This window comes from Schistocerca gregaria, chromosome 2 (assembly GCF_023897955.1).
Source record: "Schistocerca gregaria isolate iqSchGreg1 chromosome 2, iqSchGreg1.2, whole genome shotgun sequence".
NCBI classification, from domain to species: domain Eukaryota; kingdom Metazoa; phylum Arthropoda; class Insecta; order Orthoptera; family Acrididae; genus Schistocerca; species Schistocerca gregaria.
In genome coordinates, this window is record NC_064921.1 from 226034220 (window position 1) to 226060075 (window position 25856).

General features: G+C 40.0%; 1 protein-coding gene across 2 annotated transcripts in view; it reads left to right on the forward strand.

Moving 5' to 3' along the window:
* Positions 1–25856, forward strand: part of LOC126336743 (dehydrogenase/reductase SDR family member 11-like) — a 150158-nt gene that overhangs the window by 92275 nt on the left and 32027 nt on the right. The window contains exon 6 of one of the 2 annotated variants that reach the window (XM_050000737.1): positions 25042–25204. In XM_050000737.1, coding sequence (XP_049856694.1) covers positions 25042–25204 — 163 coding nt within the window. The remainder of the gene's footprint in view (positions 1–25041; positions 25205–25856) is intronic. The other variant, XM_050000738.1, reaches the window with a different exon arrangement.

A 25856-nucleotide genomic window follows, 5' to 3' on the forward strand; every position in this document is an offset into this window, starting at 1 on the left:
CGAATTTAGAGATATTTTCAGGGCAAAGACTGATTACAGCGCGCAAAGAGGCATTAAAGCAGTTATTCTTTCCACGCTCCAAGACCATGGAACAAAATTTAGACTCAACTTACATTTACCAATACAGAATAAACGTAAGATTCAAAATAGCATTTTCTACCAAGGAGTAAGACGGTATAACAGATTTCCTTAGGAGAGCAAGAAATTATAATTACGAACTTATTTAAAAATTCATTTAAAAAGTATTTCTTGTGTGATACATTCTATAAGTTGAAGCATTACTTAGATAACACAGAGTATGGGGTTTTATAAAAAAATGTAAGACAATTAAATAATAATAACGATAATAAAACATCCAGCATTCCGCAGAACAGTTTCAAATTATATTTTGATTCCTTTTTTCGTTTCTGGAACAGTTTACTCCAAAATTATGCAATGTGTAATACTAAGATCTCTTTCTGAGCTCAACCCCTCACTGTTTATAGAGGGATGCTGACTCAGTTTTTCTCGCTAACAAATGGGAAGGGGTGGTCCACAAAATGGTCCTGACTTCAGCTGATGTGTGTGTAGAGTTATTAAACATTTCGTGTATAGTGTGTGCTGCGACTGGGAGTGAGAAATGAATAAACAGTGTATCACAGCCTTTTAAATAATTAAATTATTTATTTATGAAACTTTAATGTATTCTACGGATAAACCAAATGAGGCAGCACTGTTCTAGGCGGAACGGTATTTTATTCGGGAAGGTGGAGGCTCCTGTCTTCATCCAGCCATCCTGATTTAGGATTTTCGTGGTTTCCCTAAATTACTCCAGGCAAATGGCGGGATGATTCCTACTATAAGGCCACTGCCGAATACCTGTCCAATCCTCCTCATACTAGGCCTGTACTTACGCAAACTTATGTACAAGTGAATTACTGTATTTGTTTTTTGCCCGTTAACTGTAATACCAAGACATGTCAAATATTCTTTAAAAGAGATCTACATATGAATTAGATACTACTACTATTACTACAGGAATGGCACTAGAAATAGCACCTCCAAGCTAAGTACTCTCTGCCTTTTACTCCACAATGGTTTACAGAGTGTAGACGTAGATGTAGACGGAATAACATGAGGGATAGGATACAATCCTGTCTCACTGCTTTCTCAGATAGTCCTACCCTTTTACTGATATAACTGCAGTCTGATATCCGTACAAGTTTTCAATAGCAATTGGCTCGCTGTGTTTTACTCCTGTTACCTCCAGTTTTTTCAGATAGTATCTAAGGCTTTCTTTAAATATACAACTGCTATAAACTTAGGTTTGTTTTCCTTTAGCCCATCTTCTACGATTCGTAAGATCAGTATTGCTTCAAGTATTCCTACTTTTGTTTGGAACCCATACCGATCTTCTCTAAGGTCGGCCTGCCAGTTTTTCCATTCTCCTGTAAAAATTCATGTTACTATTTTGCAAACAGGACATATTAGATTGATGGATCAGTTATATTCACAACTGCCAGCAACCGTCTTCTTTGGAATGAAAATTATTACATTCTTCTTGAAATGTGAGGGTATTTCGCCTGTCTCGTAGGTCTATATCTTCCACACCTGGCTTATGGCACTCCCAAGGATCTTAACTATTTTGAGACAATGTCCTCTACTCCAGGGGACTTGTTCCAACTGAGGTCTTCCAGTGTTCTCTCAAATTACTCTCGCAGTATCGTGTCTCGCTTTTCGTCTACTTCCTCATCCCTCTCTATGATATTGCCTTCAAGTTCATTTCGCTTCTATACGCCTTCAATATATTCCTTTCACAGTCCAGCTTCCTCTTCTTTGCTTCGTAATGGCTTATCATCTGAGCTCTTGATATCCATAAAGTTCCTCCTCTCTTCTCCGAAAGTTTTTTAGTTTTCCCATAGGCGACATCCATATTTTCCCTAGTCATACTTGCTTTTACATTCTTGCATTTATTCTGTAACCTATCCTACTGGAAATCTGCACTTTCTATCAATCTCATTTGTTAGACCTCTATATTCTCTCTCAACTGTTTCACATTTATGTTTTCTCCTTTCATGAGTAGTGTTCATTATCTCCTGTGTTATCCACAGATTTCTACTTGTCCTTATCTTTTTGCCTAGTTGATCCTCTGGTGCCTTTACTATTTCATTTCTCAAGCGTATTCATTTTTATTATGTTGTGTTCCTTATCTCTGTTTGAGTCAATCTTTACCTAATGCTCCCTCTGAAAATATTTCCTTCCGTTTCTTTCTGTGTACCCAGCTTCCATTTCCTTAATTTTCCATCTTTCTGCAGTTTCTTCAGTTTTAGTCTGGAGCTCATAACCAATTAATTATGGCCACAGTCCACATCTGCCCCTGGGAAAGTTTTGGAGTTTAAAGGCTAATACAGAAATCTTTATCTTTCCTTTATATAATCTACCTGAACACTTCCATTGTCTCTTGGCCTCGTACATACAACATTCTTTCGATATTCTTAAATCGAGTGTTAGCAATGGTTAAATTGTGCTCCGTGCAAGATTTTATCCAGCGGCTTACCATTTGCTTCCTTTCATCCAGTCCATGTTTTGCTGCTACAGTGCCATCTCATTCTTTTCCCAAATTCCATTCTCCTGTCACAACTGAATTTTCGTCTGCCTCACCTATCTGAATAATTTATTTTGTCATAAGTTTTTTTTCAGTCTCTTCATCATTTGTGGAGTTGGTAGGCATGTAAACTTGTCTGTAGTGGTGGATCCTGTCATCGGCATACAGTTTGGTTACTATAATGACTGTTCATAGCAGCTTACCCAAATTCCTATTTCCTTATCCATTATTAGACCCACTCCTGCATTAGTTCTGTTTCATTTTATTTTTGTAATACTGACCAGAGCCCTGTTCTTCCAGCCACCACACTTCACTAATTCTCACTGTATCTAACTTCAAAATGTCCATTTCCTTTTTTAAATTCCCTAGCTTACCTATTCCACTGAAATATCTAATATTCCACACTCCAACTCATAGAATGCTAGTTCAGTTTCTTCTGTTGACAACATCCTTCTGAGTAGTTCCCGCCTAGAGATCCACACGTGGATCTATTTTTCTTCCGAGGTATTTTACCTGTATTTGAGTTGACGTAAACATACTCCTGTCGGTTGCACTGGGCTGAGCGCAGCTGCTCCGCGCGCCTGCCTCAGCCGATAACGTGACTCGATATTGTACACGTGTCTATGTCAACGTCTCATTGTTGTCACAGCTCTGTTGATAGCCACTGTTTTCAACTCAGCCGTTAGCTCTTTTTAGTTGAAAGCTGGCAACAACGCTGTTAGCTGCCAGGGAACTTATTATGCCGTACGACGATAAGAGGTTTCCATCGCCATTAATCCATACAATGGCATGCCCTGGGGAAAGATAACAACCGTGGTTTCCCTTACTTTCAAGATTCTTAAGCCAAGTGTTAGCAGTAATTAAGATGCGCTCTGTGCAAGATTTTACCAAGCGGGTTCACGTTCAATTTCTTTCATCAAGTGCTACGTTGTCTAAGGTAATCAGGCCAAATCAGCCAATCTGCAACTACTGTAAAGGCCGCTGTTCCTCTCCAGAAACCATAGGTAAGTCTGACTTCTCCACATATATGCCTTCGTTGTGGTTGCATCACGGAACGGCTGTCTGTATTGATTAACGCCATCCCATCTCGGCAAGGTCCGTGGTTCATAGGGGTGGGGGCAGGATATTACTAAGTGTCTGTCCGTTTGGAAATGTTTCTTAGAATTTAGTGATCATATAAAAACTTACCTATAAGACACCAGTATACGAAATTGTTGTGTTTCACAGATGGATGATTTCCACTTGATTATAGAAGCGAGAGTTTTGTGAAGCTACATAAATGAACAGAACAGTGAGATTTAAGATAATCAACTACAGGCCGATCTACACATTACAATTTCTCTGCGCAGATATCTGTGCAAATATCATTGCATAATTACATATCTCGAGTGACCCCACGACGCTGTTGCCGTCTATTGCCGACCCGCTGTAGCGTTACCTTTGGGGGGGGGGGGGGGGGCGAAAAGAAAAAGAATTGTTATTTTTTTTTTAATGTCGAAAAAGTTAATACTTTGGTGGGCCACTTGGCAACAGAATCAGGGATTGATTACACTATTATAATAACATGCGTTGAGCATTAAACACTTGAATAAGAGCAGCATATTGATATATATGAGATCGTTCGGAAGAAACATTATCATTTTTATGCATTTTTATAGTCGCCATGTAGTCATACTCGGAACAAAACTAAGGGACAAGAAGATTTATAGGCTTTAAAAGAAATGCAACACTACACAATTAAAAAAGAGTTGATTCAGAAATAATACGAAAACCATAATGCTCCTTTTGCCTCATGCTGCGTTCGGCCCATCAGCGTGATCGTAATTTCTGGTGATGAACTAACACAAAATAATTATCATTCAAGTAAATAAGGAGATGGAAATCATAAAGTTTAATTTACTAAAATAAGCACACTTATCTTTAACACACGTTTTTTTAAAGGTATGTACCTTTTCATTATTAAATTACCAATAGATGACCATAGAGGTTAAATACTTTATACCTGACAGTCAAAATGTCCTCTTGATGCTGTCTGTTCGGAATCAATTACAAGAAACTACATGTTTTCTGGTTGGAAAAATAACAATTAGCACAATCACTCAATATTTTTCACATAAATTATAAAATACCGTTGCGGAACGCAGCAAGTCCGCGTCGGCCTTTCATGGAATACAAACAGTAAAAGGTGAGGCACCCAATGCCTCATTTGTCTTGAAACAACATAATTCTTTTTTACATCATTAATCGATACATGTACATAGAGATTTAGAGGCACCGCGCAAGAACGGCAAAGATAAAGAATAATAGATTCTGTCGCTGCTATGCGATGGTTCATTTTTTTTTACTTTACAACTGTTCGATAATTTTAAGCCATTAGGCGTTCACTATTGAGCGTGTATTAATGTTTGTGAGGCGAAAATTACTAATGTTACACCGCCATGTGTCAGTCACAAGAGAGAACTTTCAGCGTCAAGCGGCAACGCTCTCGCAAATTCTATTTTATACTAGCAAACAATTTAGCACACCGATTCAAGCCATTGGTGCCGTATCCAGGTAAGTGACGTTTACATAATTTAGAGTAAAACACAAAAAAACTCAACAGAAATTAGAAAACATTATTAACCAGCCTGTGTTTTTCCAACCATTATGAGGCCAGCAACACACTGTAACAACTTATTACATAACCAAACAAAGATTGATTATGATGTATATTGAATTAAAGTAGATTCATCTCGCTCTTGCTCCAAACAGCTTTGTATTTTGAATGTGATGAAAATAAGAAAGCGAGTACCCTAATAAGATTCACACGTATGGAATGTTAGTAAGAAGTTCGTTGTGGTTCTCCTTCACATGAACTACATTAGCAGTTCTTCACAGATCACCTCATTATAAAATTCCACGTCTGAGGTTGGCATATACTTGCTGGCAAGCTTCATGACATCTTTATATTTCTCAGACTTAACTGGCAGAGTCACTCTTATAAAGTTTTTCCTCAGGAAAAATCTGTGTGATTTAAACTTTCTCAATGACGAAATAAAGATAGTGAAGCTCTGACAGTGGTTCACTACAGCAAACGACATACTTATGTGCAGTGGCGTACTCAAAGAACACGTGATTTGAAAACAGTGAATTTCTCATTACAAACACTGTTGATGTTAGACCCAAAGATTTTTTTCTGGAATAAGAAGTTGATAAATAGATATTCCGTAACATCAACCACCTTATTAGATGTATTTTACAGGTTCAGAGTCTGACTACAATGATAAACCAAGCCCTGGACATGTCTGGTTCTCTCCCCGAATACTCAACGTCCACAACTCCATAACCTATATTATTCTGAATTGGTCCCAAGGATAGGTCTCATTCTTGCACCACACGACACAGCTATTTTCGAACGGTGCAATGGTAATAAAACCTAATTTTCGGCCAAAAGTGGACGTACCGGTATCTGGTTATTGCAAAAACGGCTACTGTTCATACTGAAGGAAGTTTCTTCAGCGGTGAGTGTTCACAACTGTAAACGCATTTTCAGAGGCTCAAAGAACCGTCTAAATGATGAGGCAGTTGTCGCACACAACTTTATTTCGAAAGTTATATAGCGATCCTGAAGACTGGAGATGGGTTGGGTTGGGTTGATTTTTGGGGGAGGAGACCAAACTGCGAGATCATCGGTCTCATAGGATTAGGAAAGAATGGAGGAAGGAGATCGGTCGTGCCTTTTTAAAGGAACCATCCTGGCATTTGCTTGAGGCGATTTAGGGAAATCACGGAAAACCTAAATTAGGATGGCTGGACGTGGGATTGAACCGTCGTCCTCCCGAATGCGAGGAAGACTGGAGAATTTATTTTTGAATCGAGATATAAACACACAATTATTTACTTGAGTCGTAAACTATTCGTTCGATAGGACGAAAAAATTATATGAGGAAAACTAACTCACCTCAAGAGAGAGTGACAGTGGTGTAACGATTTCTAGGGGCAGGAAGAAATTGTAAAGATTTGGAGTTCTCGATTGAATTGTCCAAGCAAGCACTGAGAGAAATTACACCGAACACTTGCAAAGCTATATACGCTGTTCTGACGAAGTATTGAGTAGCTAACGGTAAACAGTCTGCATCGAATTTTTTTTAATTTTTATTACCGATTATCTGTCTGCCGGTTGGTCAGCTAGTCTCGTTTTCTCTAGCAAAGAATCATAAGCAACTGCCTTTTTATTCCGATCGCGGTATTTCATATTCTTTAACTTTTCCTACAAACATTTGTGAGACCTATACTTCAATTAATCATGCAGTGAGCTCTATAGGACACTGATGCACATCGCCCGTTTTAGAATTCGGTGTGCACGTAAAGGCCAGAAACACTAAACCGAGCAAACAGATGATTCTGTCATCTTTCGTGCATCATTTTTGGAACGATCTTATGTTCACAGGCAGATTTGTCTGCGTGGATGCGATCTGCATTCACAGAAGAGAGGAACTTCGCTCAGACTTAAGACTCTAGTTTCAAGGTTTGTGTCCGTCTAATATTCGCTTAGCTTTGTGGTATACAACTCTATGACGGGTGTGCGCAGATATGTTGTACCAAGACAAATCGTAGCGTGTGGAGAAGCCTTGCATTCGAGTGTATAAGTTCAAGCGCAGAAGTTTTAGGATAAAGCCGTCCACAGCTGACAAGGTCATCCTTCTCACTGTTCCCATGTTGGCAGCACTGAAGGCGGCAGGTTGGTGGGGGAAGACGTTTCAATATTAACTGCTTTGAAGCATTGGTGCAGTGCCACTATCGAAGTAGCAGTTGCATTTGCCGGACGGATGGATAAATACATAGGACGCGTTGCTGTGGTCACAGGTGCTAGTGCGGGAATAGGAGCAGCCATAACACAGACTCTGCTTCGGCATGGCCTGACTGTTGTAGGACTCGCTAGGAGGGTTGACAGGGTCAAGGTAAGCCGCTTGTGTTGTGTTTAGAGTGGGCAGTTAACTCATCTCCTGTTTTTCTGCGTTTTTTCGGCTGCTAGACCTCTCTCTCTCTCTCTCTCTCTCTCTCTCTCTCTCTCACACACACACACACACACACACACACACACACACACACACACACACACATACACTCTCTATTTTTTACGTTCATTAAATAATAGCACAGGAAAATTCGATGGCACTGTTTCCGTACTTAGCGAATTCATAACGAGAATATGCTTCAATCGGATGTTTTGTAGGTCTTCTCAGATTCCTTCATCATTCGTCCGTGCAATGCCACCATGACGGAGATCCTAAGGGATGTGGGTCAAGAACAATGAAACGCTACCCAATACAAATATCTGTTTGATTCCTTTTTCAAAAAGAAAGCTTGAGAATTGTACGAGCAGCTTGATGCTTGATGGAATTTAGATTATGCGTGCTTGCGCAAGCGTTAAATCGTGTGCATGATTGGGCGTGTGTACCAACAGTGGGGAGGTTTGTGCAAGCATGTGTCAGTACTTGGACGTAATTTATGCTTGGCTCTGTTAATTTACATTCTGTACAAAAGTTGCACTGTACCTTAGGGCAAATCGAAGAATGTAACATCACATGGAGGGAAAGAGAAGGAAAAACAATTTATGTAGGGTCTCTCCTGCGAACAGTTATACGGGAATAATATTTTGATTTCCTTAACAACTCTTTACTACACTTATCACTAACCTCTTTTGTTTTCGTAACACAAGCGAACAGGCTGCCACAGCCATTGCGTCGGCGTGTGAGCTCGACAATTTCCGGTAAACCGTCTGTCTCGTACAGGAAGTTGTGAGTGGAGAGGAGGGGCGAGGAATTTGTGTATGCATGCGGAAGACCATTGTGCATGCATGCGTAAGCTACCGTGAAGTGTTTCGGCCACAGCCACCATCAGAGTGTGTAAGATTAAGAGTATAACAAATGAGAAGTAGTATTTCTACAAGTATTGCGGTAATACTTAAGTAGGATAAAACGAAATTATTTAAATTCTCGATTTTCTACCGGTATATATAAGTCAGTTCTCATAATTAAGAACTTAAAATAACGACGAGGTGGACAATTATGTTCATTAGTTACAATGACTGCGGACTCTTATAATTTTGTCATTTATAGACAAACTAATTCTCTGTGACAGATCCAGCTGCTGTAGGCGACTTCTGCGAAATACACTACCAACACATTATGACTAGTGCTACTCTACTCACACTGCTAACCATTTATGGAATACCGAAAAGATAAATTTTGTCAGATTGCAAACACTTTGGTATAACAGTGATCCCCCACCTCATACCGGCCGGAGAGGCCGAGCGGTTCTAGGCGCTACAGTCTGGAACCGCGTGACCGCTACGGTCACAGGTCCGAATCCTGCCTCGGGAATGGATGTGTGATGTCGTTAGGTTAGTTAAGTTTAAGTAGTTCTAAGTTCTAGGAGACCGATGACCTCAGAAGTTAAGTCCCATAGTGCTCAGAGCCATTTGAATCAACCCACCTCACTCCACCAACGTTTTCTCATCAACTGTGCCAGGTGGCAAAGTCTTAAGACACAGGATTCTCATTCGAGAGAGCTGTTCAAATCACTGTTCGGCCATTCAGATTTAGGTTTTCAGCTGTTTTTCAAAATCGGTTAAGATGAATGCTGGCACAGTTCCTTTCAAAGGACAAGACCAACTTCCTACCCTTTTCCTTCCCAAGAGTTTGTGCTCCGTTTCTTATGATCTCGTCGTCTACAGGATGTTACACCCTAATCTCCTTTCCATCAGTGTAACTATACTGGGTGAAAGAAAGCCCTGTTAGCTGTGTTGTCAGCTGTCTCTATATTGGAAAAGTTAAAACTCAGCTAACATAGATATTATTTTTAACCAAAATTTACAACCCTGACTCCAAATATTCTGATGTGCTCAGTAGGGCATCAAATATCTCTTTAGAGGAGGGGGGAGGGGGAATCAAGCAAACTCATTTACTGATTTCGTCTTTCAGCAAAACCGTTAAGAATACAGGCATACCGATAGTGAGGGAATGTATGTTAGGTACCCAGCGCTATGTTGTTTTACAGAGAGAAACATTGAAAACGATTTCGTTGCTTCAATTTTTGAAGACATCACTTAAGCTATGAAGACACTGGCCCTACTTTGTTTTGGGGCCATTCACGAAAACGAGTTCATATTTACTGTGGACTGCAATAGCAATTCGCCAGAGAGAAACCCTTTGTTATTAGTATTGTTTTACAAACACTGTGCATCACATCTTAATGAAATTAGAAAAACATTATTTGTTTGAAAAATAAGGTATTTATTTTGTTTTTATTTAGACTAAAAATTTTTAAATACAGTTTCCAAATGTAAATTTCCTTTCGACAGTTTGGGATGCAAATTCTTTCATGACATCCATAAGATTAATTTTTACAGTTCTTTCTTGATGAACATGGAGAAGGAGTAGATGGGTGAATCTCGACTGAGTCGTTGTTGCTCTGAGGCAAGGCGCTGAATGATCTCTCATAGTATGTTAGCGATATTGGAACTGTAAAAATCAGAATGATGAGGCGAATAAGATCCTGAAAGAGCGCTTTAACCCTAACAGGTTCAGCAATAAGTTTTCTTCCAATTGAGGATACATTAAGTGGTTGTATATCAGTCGTAATGGTTCACAGCATTTCGAGCTGTGCGTAAGCCTGTCCAGGTTAGTCTGTTGTATGTACTCCAAGCAATTCTTCCAAACGTCGTGTAGATGGAGTATATGTTTGGGAGGACATAACAAGTATCTCTTCAAGATGGGATAGTCGCTTTAGATCCCCTTGGCTGATCCTTCGATCAGTCTCATTCAGAAGATCAAGAATTTCAAACAAATCTTTACTAAATTTTCGTTTTTAAGACTATTCTGGCAACAGACGGTGTTTCTGCGTGTTGCAATTTCTCTGGTATTTTTCTTGGCTGTGAGATATTTGGGTCTTTCATACATAGGTTTTTAGAATAATTTTTGGATTAGGCTAACAGCAAATCAAATGCTTCCGTTGTCCTAAGATTTGCAAAAGCTACTTTTAGAACATCTACAGAATGTTTCACTCCAGCTGCATTAAAATTTGGATTCTGTAGGGACCTGGCCAGTTCCTCACACAGCCCAAACACTTCAGCTGCTAGTATTATATAAAAAATAGTTTCAAACTCTTCGAGTCGCTTCGCAGAGCCCCGCAATACTGACCTCCTTTCGTCTCTGAGCTCGGTACATTCAACATTTCGGTCACCGTTTTCTGGACCCGCTCATAGTTTTCCCTTAAACGTATCAAATATTTTACTCTTACAGCCCATCGGTTAGAGCACATTGGAATCATTTTGGGTTTGGATTCGTCTCATGGCAGCACATCATCTGGATTCACGTTTCTCCTTTTTGCGGATTCTAGAATTCTCTTTGAGATGTCATTCACAGTTACCAGTACATCGCACAATGGATCAGTTTCTTGAAACTTCCTGTAGTGCCAGATCCAAACAATGATTGCTGCACTGTACGTAACAACCCTTTGGCTGGTCTTGAAGAAGAATTTCCTTAACACCTTTTTTTCCACCCAGACAAATCAGCTGCGCCATCGAAGCAATGGATGGCTAGAAACTCAGTTTCTAGTGTCAGTCTTCGAAGCATGTCTGTAATAGTAGTTGCCAGCGTTTGCGCCTTTGAGTCCTATGGACTACATAAACCAAGAAAAAGTTCTTTTATTTCGAGCGTCTCAGGGTCAACACAATGCACACAGTGAATCGCTCCTGGCCAGCCACGTACGTTGTTGAATCTGCCATAATTCCGTGAATTGGGGAATTTTTTATTTGCTGCACAATTTCTCGCTGGATCATGTGAGCCATTTCCAGTAATTGGTTTTGTATCGCTGGCGCCAACCAAGTGTCACGGTATTTCTGCCATATCTTTAGTTCTGGCACATCATTGTTCCTCTCATCGGGAAGTGTCATGAGGTTCCCAGAAACCGTTTCATGACCTCTCAGTGCATTTCCTGTTCGACCCAGGAACCTAGTGAACTGATAACTATTAGTAATGCGGTTCTAGCTTTCTCCTGATCGGTCAGCAGACGTCATGTGACTTGGGCAACCACAGGTGCGCTATTTTCACGTTGCTGAATAATTGCAAGAAACTGTCGACGAAAAAGACTCTTCTCGTGTATCTTGAACTTTTCTGTAGTTTTTTCCAGTTACAGAAACCTTTTTTTTTTTAAAAAAAAAAAAAAGAATATCGGTGTCTTTCTGTGGTCTTCTATTGCTTAGTAAGCGGATGAACAGTTACAGCAGAAAACACTACCACTCTTTTCTTCGTAATGTAGCCACGTATGAGTCACAAACCATTCCGATTTACAAGATCTTCCATTACTTCGTGGAAAATTATGCTTCTCTGCTTTTCTGATGGGTGTAATTTTGCTTCAAAAACAGGTATATTTGAAGTAGAGCCCATTGTATTTTCATGTGAGAATGGGGTGTTGCATGCTTTGACAGCCCTGTGCCACAACTTTTGTGTCCATCGCCTCTACCTGAAATCTATAAGGATAAAAACGTGCAACGACGTATCTTCCCACATATCACACTAACATAAAACTAGCTTTCAACAAGCAAAGTACTGTATGTTAGTGGTGAGCACATAGTATAATAGTACAATCATAGGAAGAGACACTCATAGTTGACCATAAAGTATTTAGCAGTATCAGTGCTTGTGCTTCATTGTGAGTATAATAGACTAGTATTACTACCATCAGATACACTGGCCACTGTCAAGGGTAACGCTAATACAAACTGAGATTTTTAGTGCTGCTACCGCCTCCAAAAATTTCTTGACATATTTTTGACGTTGTGCAGTATCACACATAAAATAACAAAATAGTAATAATCGTATATAAATATCAGTCATGGCCCATGGATCGATGTACACATAAGAAGGGAACGAGAAGTTGGATACTGAAATTTAAAAATGATGCTGTAACTAATTCTATGTGTCGCCAGTAAAAGGAATCACTGTAAACATTATTGAACAACTGTGTAGTGAATTACAAAAGAGTGTGCAAATCAGTCCCTAAAGCAATACTGCAATGTAAATGGAAGCACATTAACATCAGACGTACTAACTTGCACAATTCGTACCAAATCGATTGCGACTTATCGTTTATTAGACGGAAACTCATATGGTAAGTACAATATTTTCAGCTGTAAAGATAATGTTACTACCATGTTTGTTTAGTGATGAATTGCCATGAAAGCACTGAAGTTTTGAGTTTATTTGACTTTCAACTTTCACTTGTTAAATCAGTGTAAGTAAAGGGAACAACTGCTGAAAATCTTGTTTCAGTATCTGGGATTGTTTGTGTATTGACTTGTCACGCTGCACTCTGCGTGATATGCAGAAACTTATCAAGTGCGGCATATAACCAACTCATACAAACAGGAAAGATACAGCATTCCTACCAGGGTAGAAAATTCGGTACATCACCCTCAGCTGGTACGCTGCAACACGTGACCAAAAGTGCACAAAACGTGAAATAGCCAGTAGGGTCATTCTTCACTGCAAATTCTTCAACTTAACGTTCAATGCGTTATGCTACTTCATTTATAAACATCGTAAAAACTATGACTAATAACGAAAAGGTAGCCACTTCACTGTCACACTCGAATGTTCGGCAATAATACTTCAATTTTTTATGATATCACATGAGAAACGTTGCATAGCGAAAAGAAAAACCCCATGCAAATCCAAAAACAGTGTTTTCTTAAATTCTGTGTTACAAATAGTAAAAAGTTTTCCGAACAAACTAATTTCAGAAAAGGGTTAGCTTTGCCTCACTTACATAAAACAATGATCCAGGTTCGGATTCCGCTTCGGGTAGTTTGTGTTTCAGGGCGAGAAAGTTTTCCACAAACTGTACGCAACAATAATACCGCGTCTACGAGCCAGGAATAACGAATTGCGATAATGAGTCTGGATAATAAATCGGTGCGTATTAGACCTCAGGATATAATTATCTGTAATGCCATAATAATCTGAGGGCTGTTTTTAGCATGGGAGACATAATCTACGCCGTAACTCCATGCATTGCTTAACAACCACCGCAGGGTCTTCTATGAGAAATGTGGCCCCTAAACAAAGCAGCGTGTGTAAAGTCACAAATGTATTATGTATTCCTATGATACATAAGTGGGGGATTTTTGTAACTAGTCAAATTAATTAAAATTTTCGTACTGAAATGTGAACGTAGGGGTGCGTGCCCATGAACTATGAACTTCATAAGAACTTGCTGTATAGTAATGTTTAGGAACTTTTTCTAATCCTGCAAAAGCAGTGGACTTGATGTTGCTATGGAATAAAAGGATGACCTGAGTACACAGTGATGATGCCTAATTTCAGGCCATACTGCAGTGGATTATGGAGAGATTTTCTTGGAATACTGCATATAGCTCAAACACATGCGTCCAAATACTGGTTTTCTTGCCATATACAAGATTTACTCTTAGTTCTCGATATGATGTTATATGTACGTAGTTTGCGCCTTTCTGTACGAGTTTAACTTATATTATTACATACTGATTGTCGACATCTTAGTTGATTGAACCTGTACTTGTCTTAAGTGGTAGCGAATGCTTATTCACCGACTGTTGTTAATTATTTTGCTTTTTCCTGGTTGAATCCTTGGGGGGTTGACCTATTTGCCACTGATAGGAATAGTCAAGCGAGTTGTGAGTAATTCATTGTAGATCCAGGCACTGTTTTCTTGCTTTTGCATTGAGATTTGGTGCCCCCGTTAACTCAAAAGCATTTCCACTGTATCGAAAATAACTAACATCTTCTTGCAAATACTTTCGGGTACGCCGTAGCTCCCCCCCCCCCCCCCCCTCCTCCTTCCCATAAGTCTCATTCAGAACTATGGGAATATAATTACATTTACCGTTCGGGCGTTGTTGGCCGGTGTTGCCATTTCCGTTAGGACCGCATGTGGCTTGTGCTGCGTGACCGCGAGACTAAACTGATCAAAAAAAGTTTTGCACCACCTGCAGTTCTGCGAACGTATGTGGACTTAGATTCAATGGGAATCGAACAGTAAGTAATGAGGGTGGTAGCAATACTTGTTTTGAGCAGTATATAATAATATACGCAGTTCCAGAGGGTAACTGTTAACAAGGTAAAGGGACAGTAAAACCAATTTTTCACAGTCAACATTTCTGCCCTAAGTCTGGCGCTCCCCCAGATTAGGCCCACTGGCCAATCTGTTCTCCTTTACGACACAGCCGGCACTGAGGCCCCGTTGAGCCTCAACTACTGTTCGAAAGTACTGTGCAGAATTTGTTCCATACGCATACAGAGGCTGTCCCCCATTAGGAGTCACAGACTGGAAAATGGAACGAAGGGCATAATATAGTAAGCTTTAGAAGATGCTTCAATCAAATCCAAAAATCGCTGCCTGTTGATCAAATAAAACTCCCAAGTGAATTTGGGGTGGAGAGGGGTGGGCAGAAACCGTATCTCGCCCTCCCCCCTCCCCACAGTTTGAGTTAGGTGGCAGCGACCGTCCTTCCGGTTGACACGCTGTTGCATGTGCCATTGTACTAGATTTTTTGAATAACTAGAGCTTTGAAATTTTCTACGGGTCTGTTGGCAACCTGTCAGAATTTGTGCAATATTCCAAAACCGAGAGAGGAGCACACATTTTGTAAGTAGGTTATTTCTGCTGGTAGTGTTGTGGCTGTGAATTACCGATGATTTATGTTTTTGGTTAAGAACAAATGCTACATGGAGTAAATTTATTGACTTGTAGTACAGGAAAAGAAAGGTCTTCGAGGAATCATATCTAACGCGATTGTCAACTTTTATATAATATGATTACGTAAAATTCTTATTTGACACTATCTGCTTTTCCAAACATGAATTTTGTATAGGTCAGTAGGCTACTCCATGAATATATGCGAAGTCTGCTATCAACACCCCTCTCAGCAGTTTGATTTGACTGACTTGATTTGATAATGAAACACAAGCAGAATAAACAAGTATGTTTCATGAGGATAGGTGTGTGTGTGTGTGTGTGTGTGTGTGTGTGTGTGTGTGTGTGTGTGTGTTCCCAATCAGGAATATCAGGCGTTCATTTATTATGTCAGCACTAAGCTACCAGATAGCAGCTCGTTTGAGAATTTGACTTCAGAAATCATTCTCACTTATCCTATTTTGTAAATTTCAGATCTATTATGTACTGGTAGAAATGACCAAGCCTTTAGTACTTAATTCAATACTTTTTTGTGCCTGAGCAGTTAGGTTAGATTGCAGCTTACTCACAGGCCCCGGGCTTGAACCATGGTCTCAGCAGGGGATTCGCGTCGAAGAACTGAAATTGGCCGCCTATACTTCATCAGTTTTGCAAACTTTAATCTACTTTTTGAAATTCATGTACATAACAGAGCATGTTGTCAGGGCACCCATTGATGTGGCGTGCCAAGTGATCCAACAACTGGCGCGGCAGGTGCATGGCAGTGGTTTGGCATGCATATGACTTGATGTGAGTAAAAGTGATCTGGTAGGTGTAATGCGGCACCATGTCTTCTTCAGAAGATGAAGGTGTTGCGATTTTAGTCAGCTTAATGTCAGTCAAAACTTTTTTGAGAGTTGGATGATTCAGTCAGTAGAGTACCTATGAGAAGTAATGTTCCAGGCTCCACTTCCGCTTGGGCACACGGTTTTAATGTCAAGATTGAACACTTCTCTGAAGTGTGACAGATTGCCTGAATACGAACCTCAAGGCTTTCACTAATTCATTTCTCAGCAATATTATTTTTCCATGTACATTACTCTGGTAAGCATGTGGGAGAGCTTCTGTGAAGTTGGAAAGAGAAGTATTGGCAGAAGTAAAGCTGGTAAGACGGGCTGAGGTTTGTGCACGGATTGCTGTACGCACCTTACGTTCCCCTATGGTATAGTGCGCGCAAAATGCCGTGACCTCTTAGTATCTAAAAAGAACTCCGCCGAAAATGCAGTGATTTATTTTCGCCTGTCTTATTAACTTTGAGAGAAGTGTCGTGAGTAGCGAATTTTGAGTAAGACCTACACATTTGTCTGGTTGCAATGTCAAAAGTTGCTTGTTCTGCCAGAACACAGCGGAGTTTACACAGTCTCACCTCATTAACATGTGCAGACACAATTGCGAGAAAATTCTGAAACAGTGCTTTATTAAGTTTATTATGTGAGGAACTGAGAAAAAGTAAAGTCAGTGGCTTATGAGAACGTACATCCTCAGTACAAAAACCTATAATGTCTTCACATATTTTGTTCCAAAACCCATAGCATTTCTGTTTCACCAGCTATCGATGGCCCTTAAAAATGACATTCTTTCTGCGAAAAATTCTGTAGCTACTGGAATAATGGAGCTTTAAATAATAACAGATAGATACCTCTACCATATCTAAAGAAAATTCAATATGTTACCTAAATTTCATACACAACAGTATATTATGTAATATGCATCAAACGCAAAGTTATAGCGACCTCTATTTCTCATTGCACACTTCTCCGAATTTACCGACGTGTCTTACATCCACGCGAAAATTACACTAATATTGACCATTAACGAAATGATAGTCACATCATGATGAACGTGACATATACAGCTATAAGTAAAGCAAAAATGAAATTCTTTTACTGAATAGTTTCTGTGAAATCGTTTGAGAAAGACTGCAGGGTGCGCGCTGCGCGTCTCGATTCTTCCATCGCTGACCGGCCGAAAGGTTTGAAAACACTCGGCCTCCTCTTCTGAACAAACGAATGAACTCGCCCTGCGCACTGGGCGAAAACTGGTGACTGCGCGTCGGTCCCGGTATATCCTAGGTGAGGCTGAGGCTGACATGGTCAGTAGAGCATTATACTGAATATGCAATTGTGTTCCTGTGGAGAGCTTGTGCCCTGCACAATAGACCATAGAGTGAGGTGGCACAGGTTAGCACACAGGACTCGCATTCGTGAGGATGATGGTTCAAACCTGTGTCCAGCCATCCTGACTGAGGTTTTCCGTGATTTGCCGAAATCATTTCAGACAAATACCGACGTGATTCCTTTGAAAATACACGTCAGATTTTAGTCCCCATCCTTCCCAAATCCGAGCTTGTGCTCAATCTCTGATGACCTCAATGTCGATGGGACATTGCATTAATCTCCTCCTCCTCCTCCTCCTCCTCCTCCATCACCTCCAAAATAGACTGTTAGGTGATAGTAGTTTTGAGATGCATTTGGCAAAGATTGCGATACTGCAATTTTGCTTTGAGCAGTAATGGTGCCATCCATCGCCACTCCTAATTTTTAAATGAAGAATGTGGTGAACATCAAACTGTAGCTGAACCTTAGGTTTAGATGTGGTTGCAACATCATAACATGGTTAGCTGAGAGCGTGAAGCCAACAAAGTAATGTGTCATGACAGTTTTTAATTTTATTATACATTTCGTAACTGCTGTTTTCCTACTACCATCTCTACATACTGGTCTTGGTGAGTCATTCAGTACCGACCAGCTGCTGCGGCTTTGTTTGCCAGAGGTGTGATCCAGATGCGGTGTGGACGACACTGGGGTCAGCACACCAATCTATTTGCTGTTGTCAGTTTTTTAGACCTCAGAGCTGCTAGTCTCAAGTATCTCCTCAGTTTTCGTGGTAAGGTGGAGATCACACTGTTCCAGCCCTCTCACCACTGCTTTGCTTGGTCATGTTGTGAGATGTACATGGGAGGAAGTAACATTTTGTCAGATTTCACATGGAACATACACTCTACAAATTCAAGCATTAAACCTCTGTGGTACACATTGCCTCACTTTCAGTGTCTGCCACTGGACTGTGTTGAGCATCTCAGAAACATGTTGGTCTTACTTGGATCTTCTTTCTGAGTCTCGTATTAATCCTACTTCATAAGAATTCCAGACCCATGAACAATGCTCAAGAACTGGACAAACGAGTCTTTTGTAAGCCACTTCTTTCATGGACGAATTAAATGGCCTTAAGAGTCTTAAAGTGAATATTACCATGGCACCTGCTTTTCCTGCTATTCGTTTAATGTGGCCATTCCGACTTATGTCACTCTGGGGGGATCTCATCGGATAAGGGAAGGAAGTTGTCCGTGCCCTTTCGAAGGAACCATCCCGGCATTTGGCTGGAGCGATTTACGGAAATCATGGAAAACCTAAATCAGGATGGCCAGACGCGGGATTGAACTGTCGTCCTCCTGAATGCGAGTCCAGTGTGCTAGCCACTGCGCCATCTCACGCGTTAGGTCACTCTGGATGGTTATTCTTAGGTACTGTACGTTTATGATGATTGCCAATAGTGTCATAGAAAAATAATGGATCTCTTCACCTATTTATATGCAGTCATCCACTGCCACGTTAATATGAATTTAAATCTGTTGAACTTGTTCCATTGAGACTTATGAATTGAGTTCTTTGTGCCAGGAAGACCCAAATCCAGTCCAAAAAATCTGTTCCAGTAACCTCTTATTTTGTTTACTAAACAGCATTACAGAAATGTATCACTATCCTACAAACAGGATCAGATGCATTCACTTTGTGAAAGGTTTGGATTTAGCACAGAACATTTGTTCAAATTATGGTGGTTAGGAACTGAACTCAATCTCTCCTTTTGTTGCCAGCCAAATACTAGCGATCAAAATTTCTTCCTATTAGTATTCAAATCACATACATAAAAATGTAGCTCTCCATATGGAGCGCTGCATCAAACCAGTCTCTGGACTGAAGAACATAAAAATATAATGCCACTGCACAGAGATGCATTTGTGATTTCAGCTTTGGAGGTAGTCCCAAACACCACTAAAATAACAATAATAATAATACAGTTTATTTTAGTGTTCTCAAATCCCATGGAGTGCTGTTGGCATTATCAGAAACAGCCATGAAGGTCTTGTCAGCTCTGCATACTATAACAGTTGTCTTAACTTTTAAAATTTGTGGGGTAGTTTTTCCTTAAGCGACAGTTTAATTTGACGGGGAGAAATAAACACTGAGGTAAGTAACTTAAGTGTTTGGTTGATGTATACAGCATGTCATAGTCTCCATTGCTATAATAATCTCTCTTATGCTCCACAGTGATAATTAAGTTCTCAAATAACATATCTGTGGCAAGGTACTAATTACTGGAGAACAGAAATTAACACAAAACCCATGTTTGAAGCTATTTTTGTGCAGTAATGCCCTACGCCCTGTAAGGCGATATTGACTATTCTGTCAATAATTAAAGCAAAAATAGTGAAGTATACAATGAACAAGGTAAAGAATAAATACACACATAAAGTTTTTGCATCACCTTCGTTCCGAGAGTTTTGGAACCTGTATACAAAATTGGATCATAAACATCATTTATGCCCTTTTTATTGCTCATGAAAAGCGAAAATTGCATGTTGCTCCATCATACAGAGAGATCTTCAGAGGTGGTGGTCCAGTTTGCTGTACACAATGGTACCTCTAATACCCAGCAGCACGTCCTCTTGCATTGATAAATGTCTGTATTTGTCGTGGCATACTATCCACAAGTTCATCAAGGCGCTGTTGTTTCAGATTGTCCCACTCCTCAACGGTGATACAGCATAGATCCCTCAGAGTGGTTGGTGGGTTAAGTCATTCATAAACAGCCCTTTCCAACCTATACCAGGCATGTTCGATAGGGTTCATGTTTTGAGAACGTGCACGCCACTCTAGTGAAGCAATGTCATTATTCTGAAGTATATCATTCAGAAGATGTGCCTAATGGGGGTGTGAATTGTCATCCATGAAGACGAATGCCACACCAATACGCTACTGTTATGGTTGCACTATAGGTCTGAAGACGGCATTCATGTATCGTACAGCCATTACGGCGCATGCCATGAACACCAGCGGTGTACGTCGGTGCCACATAATGCCACTCCAAAACAGCAGGGAACTTCCACCTTGTTGCACACACTGGACAGCATGTCTAAGGCATGCAGCCTGACCGGGTTGTTTCCAAACATGTCTCCGACAATTGCCTGGTTGAAGCCGTATGTGACACTCATCGGTGAAGACAACATGATGCCAATCCTGGGCGGTCCAGTCAGTATGTTGTCGGGCCCATCTGTATCACGCTGCATGGTGTCGTGGTTGTTGCAAAGATGGACCTCGCGGTAGATGTCAGGAATGAAGCTGCTCATAATGCAACCTATTGTGCACAGTTTGAGTTGTAACATGACGTCCTGTGGCTGCACGAAAAGCATTATTCAACACTGTGGCATTACTGTCAGGGTTCCTCTGAGCCATAATCTGTAGTTAGTGGTCATCCACTGCAGTAGTAGCCCTTGGGCAGCCTGAGCAAGGCATGTCATCGACAGTTCCTGTTTCTCTGTAACTCCTCCATGTCCGACTAACATCGCTTTCGTTCACTCCGAAACGCCTGGACACTCCCCATGTTAAGAGCCCTCCCTTGCACAAAGTAACAATGTGGACATGATTGAACCTCGGTATTGATCGCTAGGCATGGTTGAACTACAGGCAACACGAGCCGTGTACCTCCTTCCTGATGGAATGACTGGAACTGATCGGCTGTCGGACCCCCCGTCTAATAGGCACTGCTCATGCATGGTTGTTTACGTCTTTGGGTGGGTTTAGTGACATCTCTGAACAGTCTAAGGGATTGTGTCTGTGGTACAATATGCACAGTCAATGTCTGTCTTCAGGAGTTCTGGGAACCGGTTTGATGTAAAAAAAAAATTGATATTTGTAGATTACTACCCACTGTAAAGATGGCATGTTGAGTTGCAGACAGGCACAATGAAACAACACTTTGCCATAAGGCTTATGTGCATATGCCAAAGAAATGTTTGTACTTCTGTCTGAATTATAAGCTGAAAACACATGATCTTATAGTTTGTATTAGAAGTTAGAAATATTTTAATTGTATGCCTACTTCTGTGACACTACATTCCCTTTGTGTGCTTGTATTATAGTTTTGCCAATTTATATCAACTATTTGTTTTGTCTGTATTTTAAGAACATCTTCATAATTATGTAAACAACACGGATGTTTGCAATAGTCATCGTTTTTGTTGACTCTATGGGAAAAAATTAAATAAATACATAAATTAGCATTTGGCGAAAGCCTTAACCAGCCAAGGAAACACACATGCATCCATAACTCAACATGTCATCCTTACAGTCAGTAGCACTCTATCTTTTTCTTACATTGGTGATATTCCAGCATGAAGTCTCCATTGTTTGCAGTATACAAGCAGATACTGTATAAAATCTGACAATTTTGACATGTGGCACTATTAAGGAGACAACTGTTGCATGAAGGGTCCCAGGCCTTAGTGACAGGTACTGTTATGGAAGCTCCACAATATTTCGGTGAGGCAGCTGTTATTTTCCTTTGTGGGTGGTGTTGGGAGTCTGGCAGTCACTGCAACTCCTAACTGTCTGACCTGGAGATTACAAGCACCTGTCCATTGAGACATTGTGCAGTTTCAAAGGCAGCTTCTGATATTACACGTGAGGACCTCCCAAAAAGTTTACCATGTTGGCTAAGTCCAAATGAGTAGGAGGCAACTACTTCCAGCACTACATAACCCCTACAGTGTCTGTCATCATGAGGTCAGCAAAACATGAATTTTCATGCTAAAACTATTAGGCCTATGAGATAGTGAGATTTTGGGCCTTAATGTCTTTCAAAATGTTAATTAATATCAGATCGCAGTAGAAACATAGATTTTCTGCAGGAACATAAATATATACCTCTATGGCATGCCTGAGTGTGCGAGCCCTACTGTGTTAAAAATTTATAAGAAAAGTATGCAGAGATTAAATCATTCCATATTAACAGGTGTCTACATGCGGGGGAAAAATGCAGATTCTGACAAAGGCACATTAAGAGTCTTTTTTGCTCTCCAGCTGTATGACTAGATTAGATTCCAGGACTGCCTTTTTGAAACAGCTGCAAAAATGTATCAATGGACCTGATGTTTCAAGGCCACAATGTACTTCATATGTAGGAATGGGCTGAATCCAGGGGATGACAAATCTGTTGAAGAGCGTAGATGTTAAAATGAAGACTTTACGTGCTATCCCGAGGGTGAGTTCAAGCCTAAGGAATCCATGCCGCCACTTGGGGCAAAGGTACCACAAGTATATGATTTCTGTATGGGACATATCACAATTAGCAGAGGCCACTAGGGGCATCAAGGGGACCCACGTGCAGGAATTGTACACTGTGCATATCAAAATTAGTAGCAAAACTGACATGGGTGAAAGTTTAAGAGGGAAAAGTGGGGCACCAAATATGCTGCTCAGGCGGGAAAAGGTTCTTGAACTGGATGGTGAAAGAACACTGGGGAGCCAAAGCATTACGACCACTGTCCAGTTCAAGACTGAATGACACCTGAGCATGTGACACAGTAAGGAAAGTACAGAAATGGAGCAGAGAAAAATGGTGGGTCAGGTTAGTGGCTGATATGGGCCACAAATCAGAATATACACTGACATGATACTGGCAAAGGACAGATGGTTATTGCCTGGCACTTGGGAACAAGTGTGTCAGAAATGGCAAGATGACAACCTTGCCCACCCTATAAAGCAGATTAGGTGGCCATCTGTGGTAGATCTGGTGACAGATTACATCGGTTGTACAGGTGCTAGTGTTAGAACACACCATTCAGTGCACATTGTCCCACACAGGGCTCAGCAACAGAAGCTTGTTTGTTCCCACATTGATCCAACATCATCATTAATCATAGCTGCAGAGGCATGCTGTCTGATATTGTGCCATTGATAAATGGGAATGTGTTGCCTGGTCAGATGACTCATGTTGATGGTAATTTCTGAACATGCTGTCATCCAAGCATACTGTTGCTGAGAATGGGCACTGTGCCATGGATGTGGGCTGCTGTGGGGGTGGTATCATGCTTTGGGAGAGCATTAACCTTGACTTCCATGGGATCTATGATAGTAAGCAAAGACATCAAAACAGCTGTGGACTATGTGAACATTATTGTGGATCAAGTGTATCCTTTCATGTCATGCTTGTTCTCATCCCTGATGGTGATAATCTCTTCCAGCAGGATAATTGTTAGTGTCAGAAGGCAAGAATCTTGTGTAAATTGGTTTAGGAAGCATAACAGTGAATTCATGTAGATGTCTTGGCAACCACATGTATTTGACCTGAAGCTAATGGAATGCATCTCAGATGCCTACAAACCACATCCACATAGTTTACAGGGAGTTCATGACCTCTGTATTGACATCTGATGCCACTTACCTCCAGAAGCCTTCCAAAGACTTGCTGAATCAACATAATTCAGAATCCACACTGAATTGCCTTTCAAACATGTTACTAAACAATTGGTCATAAGGTATTGGCTCATCAGTGTTACTGGTTGTAGTGTCTTGACATAGGATTTTTGCAATCCTAACATGTCCTGTACTTCATAATTTCAGGCAGTCTGTACAGAGGTATTTGTCAGTTCCATTTTACCAATTGTTTAATCACTGATGAGGATAATTAATGTTGTATCCAAGCAAGATCTAGACGTAATCTTGAGCCTTAAATTCTCTTTTGTACAGGGCCACTGGGTTCGAGCTAGAGCTTATGATGTATATTCATTTTTTGTGTGATGTGGGGAAGCACATACCATTCATTGTTCTCTGAATGAGCAGCATTCTTTTTGAAATAGTCAGAGCATATCTGAGAAATTAGTTTCTAAAATTACTTTTACTCAGTATTCAAAAATTGCACTCTTCCCCCCCTCCCCCCCTCCCGGTGATTCAGAATAATTGATCCTTCTTGTAAAATGTATGCAAATGGTCTAGTGGTAGGGCAGTGGCAATGGTATAAGGTAGTTTTGTGTGCACTGTTTGCACATAAAATATCAGTGGCATAGCCTCAATATTCATTTCAAGTTGCAGTTTACATCTTATTTATGTGCATCAAAAGAGAAATATTAACTCAGATAAGTTTAAGTATTCAGTTTCTTAGTTGCTGAAATTGAAGACAATTTAACTAAAGTTGCTTCATTGTCTACAAACAGTCCCAGACATATTTCATGATAAATATGAAAGGCCTAATAAACAGAACTATGTAATAACTTAATGTTATTGTTCAAGATATAACAAGTAAGAATTAATATACACACAATCCCTATTCAAAGATAAAAAAAAATTATCTTTTCACTAAATTTTTATTCCCAGTGTTAGTGAATACAGCTGTATTTTGGACCATTGTGATGCAGTTTGGTACATTTCCACAATGTTTATCCCTCTCCAATAATTCAGATGATCATATAAATATATACAGATTTTATTGACATTGAGTATCAATAGATGCAGTCCTTTCTGTTCTACAACGTTCTACAATAAAATATCTGACAGTATATTTGCTTTGTAAATGTGAAGCTTTTTTTTTTAGATATTATGACTGGCCAAGCCACTGATTATTTTTTATTTATTTATTGCTTTTAGGCACTGGAAATGAGGGATGCTCCAGGCAAGCTGCATGCTGTACAATGTGATGTGAGGAATGAAGAGCAAATTGTCAATGCATTCAAGTGGATAAATGAAAATGTTGGAGGTGTTGATATTCTGATCAATAATGCTGGTGTACCAGGTCATTCAGACATTACTGGTAATACTGTCCATCAATGCATAAACTTACATCTGCATCTAACAATATTTGATCTACAGCTTTTAAGCATTTTTAAATTTTAATTTTGTTGATGTGGGGAGAAAGTTTATAAAGATAATGATCTTGGTTGTAATAACAGTGAATGTCTTAAATGTTAGCTAGCTTTATATTAAGATAGTAATTATGAAGCACATAGTTCAGTATACTCTTACTAGCCATATCTTTGGTAAGCTCTCTTCACCTCTGGTTTGTGACAACTGTTTTAATGTATTGGAGGTAATGCACATATTTGTGAAAGAAACTGTTGCCTTGCTTGGTAATGACAAATGCAACCTTTCCCTCCTTAGTTGTTCTTTGAAGGCATAGACTTTTTTTACTGTCTGGTACTGACTGTGTTACATGCACAAGTGCACCAGTAAGGACTATTTCATTAATTAATTCATTCATTCATCCATCATGTTCCATAGATCTTATAAACAAGTATATTCAAGGTTGTGGTCCAAGTTAAATTATACATTAAAATAAGACAAAGACATGGTAGAAGCTGACCTGTATATTATATTAATAATAAACTCTCATTATACTGCTTAATGCTATTCACATCTATGCCTGTCAGGAGCTCACCAATCTTTAGCGAGTTTGTGCTTGGCTA